Source organism: Bufo bufo, chromosome 4 (assembly GCF_905171765.1).
Source record: "Bufo bufo chromosome 4, aBufBuf1.1, whole genome shotgun sequence".
In the NCBI taxonomy this organism is placed as follows: Eukaryota; Metazoa; Chordata; class Amphibia; order Anura; family Bufonidae; genus Bufo; species Bufo bufo.
Window position 1 is genome coordinate 59,742,727 of NC_053392.1, and position 15,948 is coordinate 59,758,674.

Consider the following 15,948-nt stretch of genomic DNA (forward strand, 5'->3'; position numbering starts at 1 on the left):
GTCAACGCCAGCACCTCAGAAGGCAGGGTTAGCATGGCCAACATGTGGAAAAGCTTTGTCACCTCGCCACAACAACCGGCCCCAACTGATATGGAGCATGTTAGCAGGAGGCAGCATTTGAACAACATGGTGGAACAGTACCTGTGCACACGCCTACACGTACTGACTGATGGTTCTGCCCCATTCAACTTCTGGGTCTCCAAATTGTCCACATGGCCAGAGCTTGCCCTGTATGCCTTGGAGGTGCTGGCCTGCCCTGCAGCCAGTGTACTCTCTGAACGTGTATTTAGCACGGCAGGAGGCGTCATTCCAGACAGACGCAGCCGCCTGTCCACAGCCAACGTGGACAAGCTCACGTTCATTAAAATGAACCAGGCTTGGATCCCTCAGGACTTGTCTGTACCTTGTGCAGAATAGACAGTTCTAACAGCCTCAACCATCCATCCTTGTACTCAAGTGCACTTATTCCTTTTTTTTTTTTTTTTATATGTCCCAATATTTTGGGGGATACCCCTTTGTAAAAATGCTAAATAACACACATCTGTGTTGGCTACCTATTCCTCCTTCGCCGCCGCTTCCACCTAGACCGCCACTTGAGCCTACACGGCCACATGCACCCATTCACCGCCTCCTCAACCTCTTCCTCCTACATCATTCCTAATTTTTTATTTTTTAAGGTCTTTTATGTTTTTTTTATTCATTTCCCTATCCACATTTGTTTGCAGAACATTTACCATGCTCTTAAGCACATTTTTCTGCCTTTTGCAGCCCTCTAGCTCTTTCCATGACATTTTTACAGCCATTTTAGTGCTCAAAAGTTCGGATCCCCATTGACTTCAATTGGGTTCGGGTTCGGATCAAGTTCGGGTCAAGTTCAGGTCCCGAACCCAATTTTTTTTTTCAAGTTCGGCCGAACCTGCCGAACCTGAACATCCAGGTGTCCGCTCAACTCTAAACAGCACACAATGTCAATCAGCTGCTTCTAAGGCCAGCAGGATATTGTCATGCATTAAATGAGGCATGGACTCACGGGGCAGGGATGTCATACTACCACTTTACAAAGCGTTGGTGCGGCCTCATCTGGAATATGCAGTTCAGTTCTGGGCACCAGTCCATACAAAGGATGCCGTGGAGGTGGAAAGAGTACAGAGGAAAGTGACTAAACTGATACGGGGCATGGAGTGTCTTAGTTATGAAGAAAGATTAAAAGAATTACATTTATTTAGTCTTGAGAAGAGACGTCTAAGGGGGGACATGATTAACCTATACAAATATATAAATGGGCTGTACAAAAAATACTGTGAAAAACTGTTCCATGTAAAATGCCTTCAAAAGACAAGGGGGCACTGCCTTCAACTGGAGAAGAAAAAGTTCAGTCTCCAGAAGCGTCAAAGCTTCTTTACCGTAAGAACTGTGAATCTGTGGAATAGACTTCCTCAGGACGTGGTCACAGCAGGAACAGTGGACAGTTTTAAAAAGGGTTTAGATGAATTCTTGGAAGTAAATGACATTAATGCTTATGAAAATGTGTAGAAATCTGAGTCTCACTTCCTTCTGGGATTCACATCACCACCTAACCCTTGGTTGAACTTGATGGACTTATGTCTTTTTTCAAGCGTATTAACTATGTAACTATGCAGAGATCTGTCTTTTTTCAGGACCCCCCACCAAAAAAATGCAGTTTTAGCAAATGAAAGTTATTCTTTGTATAATAAAATTATCCAGTTTTCTGATATAATATGTGTATTACTGTATTTTTTGCTTTATAAGACACACCTGGGTTTTAGAGGAAAATCTGAAAAACCTCAACCTCAAATTAGACCCCCAATCTTTATCAGATCCTCAGATCAGACCTCCATATCAGACCTTAGATCAGACCCCCATATCAGTCTCCCATACACGAATGACTGGTAAAGCTGTTTTTTAAACAGTGGCACCTGTCCAAAGTTTTTGGACTTCATGGAGCTGAGTGGTGTTATTCCGGGAAGAAGGCAGTTTTGTTTTTCTAATCTTGTAAAGAACCTTTATAATTCCATCTATGATTTCCAGTAAACATCTATCATACATCTAGGGATAGGATACCATACTCAGCTTCTGATGACTTTTTTGGAGATTTAAGGTTTGGCCAATGAACCCTTTTATGATATCCACTAGGGATTTTTACAAGAATCTAATTAATATGGCAAGACGACAGAGAACAGTCAAGCCTCCATGTCACTTCTTCTCAGGACAAGTTCAGTCTAAGTACATGAAGCTATACAAGGTTTAACCGTTCTTGGCTCCGATTGTAAAGTTATACTTTGGCCCGCCAATTACATTACATACTGTACGTCTTTGTATCTCCTTACTACCCCGTATAGTACCTCTGTTCTCTGATGTGGCAGAGGAACCTAGGGACCATCCAACATAGGGGCCCTGTTGCTTTCATGATGTCTGCAAGCTTCTTTGTAGAACAGTAGCCAAAATTGAACATATTATGATCCAACTTACTATGTTTATACAGTAGGTTCATAGTATACTTTTTTATCTTAAAGGTGCTGGTCCTATGTTGGAGACTTCCGTACTGGTCAGAACCTTTCCATAGATAGTGGCTGTGACCATAAAGCCATTGTAGAGCATGAGGTTCTTCATGCCCTGGGATTTTATCACGAGCAGTCAAGAAGTGACCGGGATGACTATGTAGAAATCTGGTGGAATCAAATCACTGAAGGTCAGTTCATGTTCATGTCAATTAGCTTCAGCTTTTCTCTGCAGGGCACACATTTTATCGCTGGTTTGCAGGTGATTGAGGTCACATATGGTCTACAAGCTAGGAAGGCCACAATCTGTGATCACAAAGACCTTCTCTCCATTGTAGATTGCATTGTATAATGTACAGTGTTATGGTATTATATTATGCTGGAATATTTATATTGTATTATAATGAACTCAATTTTGCTGCAGAACATCATGATACAAACCTCAGCTTCTGCAGAACCTCATAATAAACACCTCAGCTGCTGCAGAACCTCATAATACACACCTCATCTGCTGCAGAACCTCATAATACGCATGCCTACAGCTGCAGAACATTTTAATACACACAACTGCTGCAGAACATTATGCACACCTCAGCTGCTGCAGAACCTCATAACACACACCTCAACTGGTGCAGAACCTCATAATACACACCTCGGCTGCTGCAGAACCTCATAATATACACCTCAGCTGCTGCAGAACCTCATAATACACACCTCACACACCTCTGCCAGAAGAACCTGCCTGATAGTTTTAACACTAGTGTGAAACTAACCTAATACATAACTTAAAAAGTCTGTGGCCATATAAAATGCTGGAGACAGACTATAATATGGGTAATGTAAATCCACGGTGACTTATGCCAGTAATACACAGTTATATATGTGCAAATATTCATGTTGTATGCTTTTTTTTTTTAGGCATGGCACACAACTTCAATACATATGATGACAAATTTATAACAGATCTGAACACTCCATATGACTATGAATCTGTCATGCACTACGGTCCCTACTCCTTCAATAAGGACCCCAATATCCCAACCATCACTGCCAAGATCCCTGCATTTAATGACATCATTGGACAACGTCTTGATTTTTCTCTCATAGACCTGGAACGTTTAAACAGGATGTACAACTGCAGTATGTATGACCAGTATCCATATTCTCACTTACATAGAACCCATGTTTGTTCTTGAATGTATAGGCTATACACCGAGGGTTGAAGTATAGGAGAGCCAAAAGGAGCATTTTCCCCATGGCCATCATTATCTACTTCACCATTCCACCATTCCACATGCAGACCATGAGTTGATGAGGCAAATAAAGGGCCATCACTGGACTCCACCTGAAGATGGGTGGCAAATCTTAGTTCCCCTCCAATGTCAGCCACATTTTTTTGGTTGCCACTGTTTCTTATATGGGGCTCCTATTGTCGAGTTGCTCTAGTTCCTCCATTGATAGTGATGAGGGCTACCTAAGATAGTTACTATAACCATACCACTAGTAATCCGGTTCTGTCTTACCAAAACACTCAACTGAATTGGGTACAGAGAAGGGTTGTAGGACTTTTGGACAGCACTGCTCTCAAATGTTGACACCATTGGTTATGTAATTACATACAAAGATGTGTCCACCCTTATCTTTATGTGAATTGGGTTTAGGACTCCAGTTTCTCACAGTACAAATTCAATACAATATCACAACATGCTAGCAAAACCCTTGGCAGGCTGCAATTCAAGACACTACGAGTAGGCCACGTGTAGATGCATATAGACATCTCGTGACACAGTATTGTGAAGTCATGTTTTTTGCAAAGTTGCTTATCTTGCCAATTTATCTTGGGATATATCCATAGTTGATATGTATCATATCATATTTATATATTTGTACATTATAAGCCATCTTTTTTTCCAAACTGCTTAACTCAAAGTGCTTGTAATTGTTAACCTGAAAGAACTAGATTTCCCTTGCTCCTCAAATCTGGGGGGGTTGGTTGGTTTAGTGGTAGAAAATCACACCAAAATTTTCAATCTCCTTTGGAGACTGACTTTTAGGTCAACGGTTCTAAGAATTAATCCACTTTCCTGTGTATTATATGTTTTAAACTAATTTCAATGTTTCTTTATAGCCACGCCGCTCATTCTCCTGGATCAATGCTCCTTTGAGTTCATCAACATTTGTGGAATGGTCCAGTCGACTACCGATGATGCAGACTGGATCCACGAGTTGGGTTCTTCAGGTTCATCTAGTGATCACACCTTAGTGGGACGATGCAGAGGTAAGATATCTAAACGGCTGAGTCTTACACAACCCAATAAGAAGTTAACCTTCGTGCAAATGCCATGTGTTCTGAATAATCAGCAGGTAGGACATTCATTGCTCATGTCAAGGGTCAATTACCCTGTTTACAGCTCAGAGATAATTAAAAGAAGCATGTAGAATATGTATCTTTGCCAGTTGTGCCTTGTTGTACTGACATGTGGACTACGGACTGAACTGTAAAATATTGAAAACAAGCACAAAAATGTCAATGGCATTTGAAGGGAATGTTCTATGGTAGACCATGTAATAAAAAGTAGCATTGAGTTCAGCAGAATGAGAGCTGCTCTGTGCAGCAGCTCTCCTCTCTTGATAATAAAGTGGGTGGTCATTTATCATTTAAGGTTGTTTTTGGGTCAGTTCAAAGTCTGATTTTGCTTTGTGTGCCTACACCAAAATTATGAACTGGTGCATCTTAATAATATACATATGTGATGTGAGTGGTTTACACCTTTAGGTGTAAAAGTAGAACGGGGGTTGCCTGGCTTGGTTTGCGACCTTTGCAAAAGTCGCACATTGTAAATGAGCCATAATCCAGGTCTAATCTCACTTTTCGCTCTTAAACATAGACCACTGTGAAAAGTGGTCAGGATCATAAAATAGGAGTATGATAAATGATTATAGTGGCTCTCCCGCTTTGGCTTCTAGATTTAGGTGCACTGTTATCAGACTGCCCCTCAGTCTGTATATGTGGAAAATTTGTAATGTAGATATATTAACAGGCACTCAATCACCAGGAAATGTATCAAGAACAGATATTTATGCTGTCTAATCAGCACCTTGATATGCCACACCTGTGAGGTGGGATGGATTATCTCGGCAAAGAAGAAGTGCTCACTAACACAGATTTAGACAGATTTGTGAACAATATTTGAGAGTAATGGGTCTTTTGTGTATGTAGAAAATGTTTCAGATCTTTGAGTTCAGCTCATGGAAAATGAGAGCAGAACCGAAAGTGTTGCGTTTATATTTTTGGTCAGTGTATATATATATATATATATATATATATATATATATATATAATGTGTGTGTTTAGAGGATATATATCTGATTGGTCCAGGTTCTACCATTGGGACCCCTATTGATCAAGAGAACGGGCATTCCGTGTCTCTGCATGAATGTTGAGCATAGAGAACAAATTAACTGGCAGTGTGCATGCTTGACCTGCCATTCCTTTTGTACAGGGACTTGGGACTCCTCTTCCCATTGTTCCTTGATGATCCTGTACTCATCTGTAAATTTGGATCAGTGTATCATTGACTGGGCACCTCGGGGACCCCTGCTGATCAGAGGATGAAGAGGCTGTGACCCATTTATCTATTGGCTATGCCTGGTACTCTTGCTCACACCCATGCACTTACAAAGTTACTTAGTTTGTAAGGCTGAAAAAAGATATCCATCCAGTTCAGCCTATTAACCTGCAAAGTTGATCCAGAGGAAGGCCAAAAAAAACACATGAGGTAGAAGACAATTTTCTCTATTTAAAGGGAAAGAACTTCCTTCCCGACTTTAATCAGACAATTAGAACAACTCCCTGGATCAACGACCTTTCTTCATATTCTAATGGCTGTAACCTGTTATATTGGCTGAACTGTAATACCAGACACAACCACACTGGAGTGTTGTGGCCCATTATTTTGCTGATTGATTGGGGTCCATTGGGTTTGAACCCCACATAGGTGACCTATCTTAGGTATAGACAATCAATTAATAACCCTTTAAAAGAGGTAGTGGAAATTAATAATAGACATAAAAAGACCAATAAATCAATAGCAAGTATTTTCTACGCAGATGTTTTTTTATTTTATGCACTAAAATATATTTGTTTTAAATTATTTCACAGATTCAGGCTATTTTATGCATTTTAATACCTCCACTGGAACCGCCGGTCGCACCGCTGTCCTAGAGTCCCGCATTCTGTATCCTAAACGAACTGAGCAGTGTCTGGAATTTTTTTACAAGATAGATGGAAGCGTCCAGGATAGAATGACCATCTGGCTCCGTCTAGATGATGGCACTGGAGAAGTTAGGAGGCTGAAGAAAATCCACACCATTCATGGTATAGTAATTGAATTTTATGGAAAATTTGAGTAGACTTGGTCCTAGGGTGGAAGGTAGAAAATTTGATTTTGAATTAACTTTGATGCAGTAGTAAGAAGGAGGAGGAGCATGTGAGCGGACGCAGGAAATAGCGTGCGCTGCTCCCTCCCTGTCCTCGGTTCGATGCTGGCGTGTGTTTGGAGCGCAGAGAAATGTGAACCAAGGAAAAATTCGGCTTGTAAGGCCTTCTCGATGGGGCTGTGAACAACTCTCCCATTTCTCTTACCTATCGGTCTCCTTGTTCTCCTCCTCCCCCGGTGACCATGTGAGTGGTGCTAGTAGTGGTGTGGTGGAGCGGTGGAGGAGAGCGATTGTGGAAAGTGGCATGTGGAGTTCTGGCATGACCAGACAAAGTGGAGGCGGCCTGGAAGAGGTGCCGTGGATCGGAAAAGGAGGAGAGACACGTGGATCCCCGGCAAGGTGTTTGCAGAACCCGTCTGTGACTTCCTCTGAAAACCGTCTCAAGAGGAAGCAGCGCAGTGGAGCGGGAAAAACACGTGGGTCCCTGGTAAGGTGTTTGCAGACTCCATTTGTGATTGCCTCTGAAAACCGCTTTAAGGAGAGTCGCCTGAGAGCCGTGGCTAGATCCAGAGAAGTACTGGGAAGGGTGATAATGTATCACTGCGGATGGTGGGCTATGTTGATGAATGCTATATGTGGAGATCTTACAGCCTAAACCCTGGTCCCAGTTCCCAAAATATCTGCCCATATGCCCCCTGGTGCAGGACAGTGTATCATTTAAGGGGCAGTGGCCTCCTAGAAGCTCAAAGTTGGGGAAATATCCCGTGCATGGGGCGTAGACATAGACTCCCCTTTGTTGTTCGCTGTATAATCAACAGACCCTTAATGTACTCAGCAAAACAACATTTATGTATTCAGCTATATGTATCCAGCTAAGTGGAGGGTGGAGACACGTGGAAAAATCTATGGGAAGTCTTTGTACTGAACTTCGATAAGAGATCTCCTCTATGGGCTAACTGAACATTGAGGACTAACTTCTCCTCTATTCCTAACAAGTACTGTGTGTGGATGGTGGGCTAAGTTGATGTACGCTATATGCAGAGATCTTACAGTTTAAACTCTGGTCCTGGTTCCTGAAATATCTGCCCGCATGCTCCCTCGTGCAGGACAGTGTACCATATAGGGGCAGTGGTCTCTTAGCTCAAAGTCGGGGGAAATATCCCGTGCGTGGGGTGCAGACATAGTCTACCCTCTATCTTTTCCCTGTAAAATTAACAGATCCTTAATGTACTCAGTAAAATAACATCAATGTACTCAGCTATATGTATCCAGCTAAGTGGAGTGTGGTGACACAAGGAGAACTTTTTGGGAAAGTTTTGTATTGAACTTTGATAAGAGATCTCCTTTACTGTCTAACTGAACATTGTGGACTAACTTTCCCTTTATTTCTACAAGTACTGTGTTGCTGTTTAAAGTTTACATTTTCCATCACCCCTGTACTAACATTTCAAAAGTTCAAAAGCTGGATGGGAACCCATGTTTAGTAGATAGGTGCTGAGACTGGGGTCTGGTAGGGAGAGAATGCTAAGTATAGAGAGCTAGTGGTTGGCGTTCAACCACTGGGTCAACTGGTTTGGAAGTTTGGTTTAATGGGGTATTTTTTTTTATTTTTTTTTATTCAGGAGGTGTCTCCCCTCCCCCCCTCTGGATTCTGCCTGCTTGTCTCGTTTTATCTTTAGTTCCGTAGTGGATCTTCTCATAGATGTATAGTATCATGGAATCTTAGAGGTTTAGGTACCGGTGCAAAAAGAATAGCAGTATTTAAAACGCATTTAACTAAAGAAATGAATAAAGTACTGGAGAAGCCCTGGGTGCAATATGCATATTATTTAGGACTCTCCACATACTCGAGAGGTGTAAGTATTCTGATCCATAAAAATGTTAAAATAAAAGTGAACGAAGTATTAACGGATAAGGAGGGGCGATATGTAAAAATAGACAGCATATTGCAAGGTAAACCCTGCATAATTGCCAGCATATATATCTCTCCCCATTTACTATAGAAGTATTGATTAAAATTCACGAGTTTTCAATTAGTAGAAGTAATAGAGCACTTTTAGTTGTTAGGGACTTTAATATTGTTATGGATGAAAGTAAAGATAGATGCAGAATGGGAGGGAATAAGGTGTCGCACGTTAAATCTAAATTGAAAAATATTATAGAAGAATTTGAATGGGTGGATTGTTTGGAGATTGTTAAACACTAGAGCAAAAAGATTTTCATGTTTTTCTTAAACTCACAAAGTGTTATCGCGAATTGATATAGCGATGGTAAATAAGAAAGCGATGTATGACATTGACAGAGCTAAATACACACAAAGAGGTGTCCATTAATGGGGAATAAAAGGGATTTACGGTTTAAAATCACGATAGGGTGGATAGATAAAAGAGAGACACAAGAGGAAATATTAAAGGAAATTAGGGAATGCTTCATAGTGAATGAAGGATCAGCAGATGAAAAGATAATTTGGGAAGCCGGCAAAGCCTATACAAGGGGGATCCTTATAAAACATTCTTCCATATATATATGAAATAAAACAAGCAACTTATAAATTAATTATAGAGTGCCGTGGTTTTTTGATAAAATTTGGATGTACCCTTACCACAGAGCACCGCCCAACCTCCAACAGGAGTGCCGCTCAACCCCCTTTCTTCAAAGGATGAGACTACAACTTCTACAGTTGGCAGAGGACAAAGGTGGCCTTAACACACCAGATTTCAAATTATACGCCCTCCCAGGTCAGCTCAAAAATTGCCTGGATTGGGGCAATACCAGGCTATATGTTTCATCTATAAGATCACTGGACAGAAATACGAGTATAAGAGGGATATTTCAAGCATTAGAGGCGGGCCTCCATCTACAGGAACAATTTAAAAGCTCCCAAACGAGGAGATTAATGTATAATATATGGAACTCGGTTAAATTCCTTTGGGAAGATATTTAAATACATGAAGAAACTTTGCTGTGGAACAATTTGTTCCTGGAAGGACTAATGACAATATGTAAAACACCATGGCAAAACTTAGAGATATATAAGTTAGGTCAAATATTAAAAAAATGGTGATTTAATGGTGTTCCAAGAACTGAAAGATAAATATGGTATTCAAGATAAAGAGTTCTTCTACTATATCCAATTAAGGTATGCCATTAAATCGTGTTCACGTAATAGGAAAGAAATTAAAGCCCTCCCACAGCCACTGAGAAAAATTAGTGGAATGACAATGGGGAGAGGAAGAATAACTAGGATTTATAATATTTTAATACAGCAAAGCAGAAGTAAACTGGGGAATAGAGTAGAAGTAAATAAATGGGAGGATAGGATGGCACCAATGACTCCTGAAGACTGGAGTAGAGTATATGCTGAAATTAGAAGGGTCTCCCCCAATCCAGCCCATAGATTGACGCAGTTTTATGTGGTACATCGATTAAATTATTCCCCAGCCAAATTGATGAAATGGTATAAAAATAAGGTTTTTAAATGCCTTAAATGTGGAGAAGAGGGAGTAGACGACATACATTTATTATGGGAATGTCAATGTTAACAAAAGTTCTGGAATGAAGTTATTACCCAAATTTGGAGTTATCATAAGATCAGAATCCAAAAAACTTTAAATATTTGTGTTTTGGGCGATATGGAGGCTCTAAGTAATACCATATCCCAAGAAATAGCGGCTAAACTCTTATTTCAAGCCAGAAGATGTATAGTAAAGCAATGGGTAAACAAAAGATCTCCGACGATAAAAAATGTAGGAAAGTTTGGTAAAATGCTCATTGGCTTGTGAAAAGCTACATATAAGATCTTGGAAGAAGAAGGAAAAATTAAATGAGTTGTGGGGAAAGTGGAGTAGTTGGAGGTCGGGAGGGGGCGAGGGAGCGGGGAGAGCGAGATGGGGAAGAGGAGCTTGTCCCCCCTCTTTCTATATTTCTACCTCCTTTTCTCTTTTTTTTTTTTTGGGTCATGGAGAAGGGCGAGATAGTGGTGGGAAAAGGAGTATTAAACCAACAATAAAGTGGAAAAAGAGAAAAAATAATTTATTGCCAGAATACTTTAATATAAATGGCTATTAAGTTGTTATTTTATGTTAATATTTTTTTTTTAAAGTGTTCTTGTTAATATGAATTCTTAAATAAAGATTATTAAACTTTGATGCAGTAGTGCAGCTGACCAAGCTCGGCATGATGTAGTCAGATGACTGAACTATCACATCTGTGACCCATTTCAGCTGACGGCGACAAGAACTGGAAGATTGCACATGTGACCCTGAACGCAGATAGAAAATTCCGCTATGTGTTCCAAGGTGTTCAAGGCGCTGATGGCACCACCAGTGGCGGTATTCTTATTGACGACATCACTCTAGCAGAACTACCCTGCCCCAATTCTGTGTGGACCATCCGCAACTTCAAACAGATCCTGGCCACAACTGCCAAAGGAGATCGGATTGTCAGTCCTTGTTTCACTAGCCCTGAAGGTTACAGATTTGGTATTGGTCTGTATCCTCATGGGCAAAACACATCATCTTACGTCGGGTACACCGGGATCTCGTTTCACCTGTGCAGTGGAGAAGATGATTCAGTCTTGCAGTGGCCGGTCTTAAACCGCCAGGTTATTATAAAGCTGTTGGATCAAGACCCAGATATCAAACTAAGGATGTCTTCTACCCGAAGCTTCACAACTTTACCAAGTCACATAATACCTAGTAAGTAGTCGGTGCTTTATAAAGTATATCTACATGTTGATATTGCATCATTGTCCCCAGGGTTGTATTTCCTACTCTGATCTTATGCTTCCAAGCCTTCTTTTATGTAGACATAGTGGATACCTCCTTGGTAGGACCTCTGAACTTGTCATGAAAGGATCATCAGACATACCATTGTATCTCGGTAAATTATGTTTACATGGCAAGACATCTTTTGTATGAACTACATAAACTTTCCTGATACTGCAATCAACCTGCCCAATTGATTCATAAAGTCACTGAAACCGCTACAGCCCTGGGCTCAAAACTCTACAGAGTATGGGGGTCATTTACTAACTGATCAACTCCAGTTTTCTGCAATCTGCGATTTTTACCTGCTCACGCCAGGTCTAAAATAGTGGGCATGGCATGGGCAGGCCACCAGGCCCATATCATTTATCATTTTCTATGCCTGTTTTAGGCCTATAAAATGTTCTAAATCCACGTCAGCAAAGAAGCTGGCGTAGATTTTGACTGGCTGGTGCCTCTACATAACTTGGGCGGATCCACCGCCAGCAAAAGGGGTATTAAGTCTAAAACGCCAGTCTTAATAAATGACCCCCCATGTGTGTACATCTGTAATCTTTTTTATGCATTCCATTATTTAATTTGTCTTGGCAGCAGCTGCATGATGCTAGTTGCTACAACTCAGTCTATAGTTCTGAAGTAAATTTTTGTGTTCATTTCACACAATTTTCTAGTTTACAAAACCTGTTTTTCTTCGCTTTGTTAGACAACCAGATTTAATAGAGGAGGTTCCCTTGCTAGACTGGAGAGTGGTTACTCAGAGCTTCTCTTGCTCTGGAGGACATGGCTTGTTTGCATTAGGCTAGTTTCACACCGACGTTAAAACCATCTGGCAGGCAGAGGAACAGCCTGTTGGAGTTCATGGCATCCGGCATAGTTGAAAACTGACGGAGCACTGCCAGGCCCCAATGACTGTAATAGTACTAGATAAGGACCCAGCCTGTTTCCGGCATTAGTGCCGGGATTCAGCTAGACAGAATACGGTGCTTGCAGCATTTTTTGTCCAGCCGAATCCCCTCCATTTCCCATTATAGTTAATGGGTTCTAGCTGGGAAAGGCAATATCCAGATATGCTAGATGCAATGAACTCCGGCAGGCTGTTCATCTGCCGAAACAGCCTGCAAGATGGTTTTAACGCCAGTGTGAAACTAGCCTTACATGGTGCGTCTCTTGGTTTGGAGGGCATGTTTCTGTTTGCACTAGATGGAACCCACTGATTTGAATGGGCAGCGTGTAATGCTTAATTTATCCTGTGGTGGCGCTGCAGGGAAATTGAATGCTTACTACCAGGTTTCCCCACAGATTACATCTGATTGCTGCAGGTCCTGACATTTTGTGATCATGTTAGGGGTTGCACTTTTGTTAGTATATAGGCCAAAAAAACCATCTACAATGGCAAGTCTCTTCTTTCCTTCTTGATAGCTTTGAACATTTCTCGATGGGAGAGACCGTCTAAAACCGGCACATGGGATCCTTCCTGCAACTGCAACAGGACCACAGACTTTGGCTGGGCAACTTTCATCTCTCACTTCAACTTACAGCGCAGGAGTTTTCTGAAAAATGATGATCTGATCTTGTTTGTGGATTTTGCGGGTATGCATATATTTTAATTCATTATCTGAGCATAGAACAGTATGTCTCAAAAAGAGAGAAAAAAAAAGGGGAAAGGGGTTATCTGGGAATTTATATTAATGATCAATAGATCATCAATATCAATTCCCAGGACCCCTGTGATCAGTTGTTAGAAGAGGCCATGGTGCTCCTTGAGCGCTTAGGCCTCTTCCTAGGCCAGTGACGTCACTCTACATTGGTCAGATGGCCTAGATGCAACTCAGTCCGATTTTGATCAATGGGGCTGAGCTGCAATATCAAGCATGGCCGGTCTGCAATATACGGCACTGTGCGGCTTCCTAAAACAGCTCATCAGCGGGGGTGCCGGGACTCTAACCCTCTGATTTGGCAGTCTGTGCTCAAGCCGGTAAGCTGATTATTCTGTTAAAGGGGTTGTGCTACTAATAACTTGTGAACAGGGGATGTGTTTGATTGCTGGGGGTCTGACCACTGGGACCCCAAGAGATCACGAGAACGGGGGTCTGAAAGTGCTTCTAAACTGCCAAATGTGGGTGGAGCGGTGGTGTGCACACATGTCGGACCCTAGATTCTGTGGATGTGCTGATTACAGTGCTCGCAGCAGTTCAGTAGAAGTGAATGAAGAGGTGGACACATACCACGGCTCCGTTCTCATGGGATATTTCGACGGCACTTGTGGACACTGTATTTTAATCGCTGGGGTCCCAGCAATCACACTATCTTCTCTCCTCTGGAAAGAGGATAAGTGCTTTTAGTGGCACAACCCCTTTTAAAGGAGCACTCCTGGCAAAACTAGTACTTTGGCCCAGATTCACTATTAACTACCCCTCTGTTGGTATAGTTTGGTGCAATTCGGCACAGTAAGTCATAGCTAGTCTATTAGACACTATATTGGAAATTGAGGCAGCACTCCAAATGTCGTGAAATGGTGGTGGACCCTATTTATTCACCCCAAACGCAACGTTTCAGCCCAACCAATGTGGCTTAGTCTATTAGACAGTTTTTTTGCTATGCTCAACAAGGGTGTGTGGCTTAGCAGGAAAAAAAGTATGGTCTAAAAAGCCTTTTTGCACCCAAAAATATTTCTGCCGACAAAAATTATAAAATTTTTAGACAAGCAATCTATAGACGTGCCAGATTTCTCCTACAACCTGAGCCACTATGATAATTCTGGCTAACTGTAATTCTGGTGTGCTCTGGTTTAAATTATAATATATTTACAACTCGTTTGCACATAATACTTATTTACTTTGTTGTTTTTTTGTTTTGTTTCGTGTTTTTTTTTTTATTGTTTCCAGGACACATGAACCATTCATTTTCAAGGCATGCAAAGCCACGTTGACTCCTTAATGCCCACGCAACCTTTTTACATTTATTTTTTATCCTTGCATTCCAAAATTCATAACTTTTATTTATTTATTTTTTTCTTTGACGCAGCTGGTAGGGCTTGTTTTTTTGTGGGGAGAATTGTGAATTTATTTAGTACAACTTTAGATTACATATGACTTTATGATCCCTTTTTATTGAACAAAAACATTCTAGAACTGTTTTTGTTTTGTTTTCTTTTTATTTTTTACAGTGTACACTATGTGGGTTAAATAAACTCATAATCTAAAAGTTTGGGCCATCATGTGTACAGAAATAACAATTATAATTTTTTGGGAATCCACTGGGAATACAAGACTATGCACTATGACTCCCACCAGTCAGGGAGGGGAATTTGTGGAAGTTATCCATTATCCATTACTTATTCCATTGTCATCCGATTTTAAAATTTTTGAAACTGTGGCTTCTCATGGTGCAATTTCCCTCAAGTGCGATTCTCCGCATTGCTGAGCCCTATTCTAGAGGCTCGTTTCTTCATGTCCTATCCCTTTTGACTAACACTGATATTTATTGTTCTATGTAATCTAATAAAAGTAATTATTTTTATACAAATAGCATCCTCGTTTTTTGGTGTTTAAAGGGGAATTTGTGGAAGTTACCAGGTCAAGCAATTTTACTTTTTCTGGCAAATTCATTAGGAATGATAGATATTAGGGGAATCTTTGGAATTGTGTCTAAAAGAGTTAAAAGAGTTTTCTGGGATTTTTTTAACTGACGACCTATCCTCTGGTTAGGTTATCAGTATTTGATCTGTTTGAGAAGGCATTGACGCTCGCAGTAGCACCGTGGCCTTCTCAGCTTAGCCTAGGTCAGGTGATGTTACGTTCATCTGTCACGTAGCCTAGGAGCAGCTCAAGTTAAAGGGGCTGAGCGCAATACCAAGTACAGCCACTATACCATGTAGAGCGCTGTGCTTGGAGAGCATAGAGAAGACCGCGCCACTACTGCGAGCACAGCTCAGGTGCCTTCTCAAACAGCTGATCGGCAGGGGTCCCAGGTGTCGGACCCCCACCGTTCAGTTAAAAAATCTCGGAAGGAGGAAAAAAATGCGTTTTATGTCTAGCAAGCTACATCAGATATATTATGCTAAATGCCACATCCTGATAAACTTGGCACAATTTGCTCTACATTCCCCAAAGTTCTAGATACTAGAGAAAAATATACCCTAGTCTGTCCTATGGTCAAGTTACAGTTCCTACAGTGGTGAAAACTGTTCTGTATGCTAATATGTTAGTTGTCCAAATGACTGA

At 41.1% G+C, this 15,948-nt stretch overlaps 1 protein-coding gene across 1 annotated transcript in view; it reads left to right on the top strand.

Moving 5' to 3' along the window:
• MEP1A (meprin A subunit alpha) overlaps positions 1-15,948 on the top strand; it is a 64,003-nt gene that overhangs the window by 46,456 nt on the left and 1,599 nt on the right. The window contains exons 7-12 of the mRNA XM_040430967.1: positions 2,535-2,710; positions 3,438-3,659; positions 4,648-4,797; positions 6,682-6,897; positions 11,183-11,656; positions 13,145-13,315. Coding sequence (XP_040286901.1) covers positions 2,535-2,710; positions 3,438-3,659; positions 4,648-4,797; positions 6,682-6,897; positions 11,183-11,656; positions 13,145-13,315 — 1,409 coding nt within the window. The remainder of the gene's footprint in view (positions 1-2,534; positions 2,711-3,437; positions 3,660-4,647; positions 4,798-6,681; positions 6,898-11,182; positions 11,657-13,144; positions 13,316-15,948) is intronic.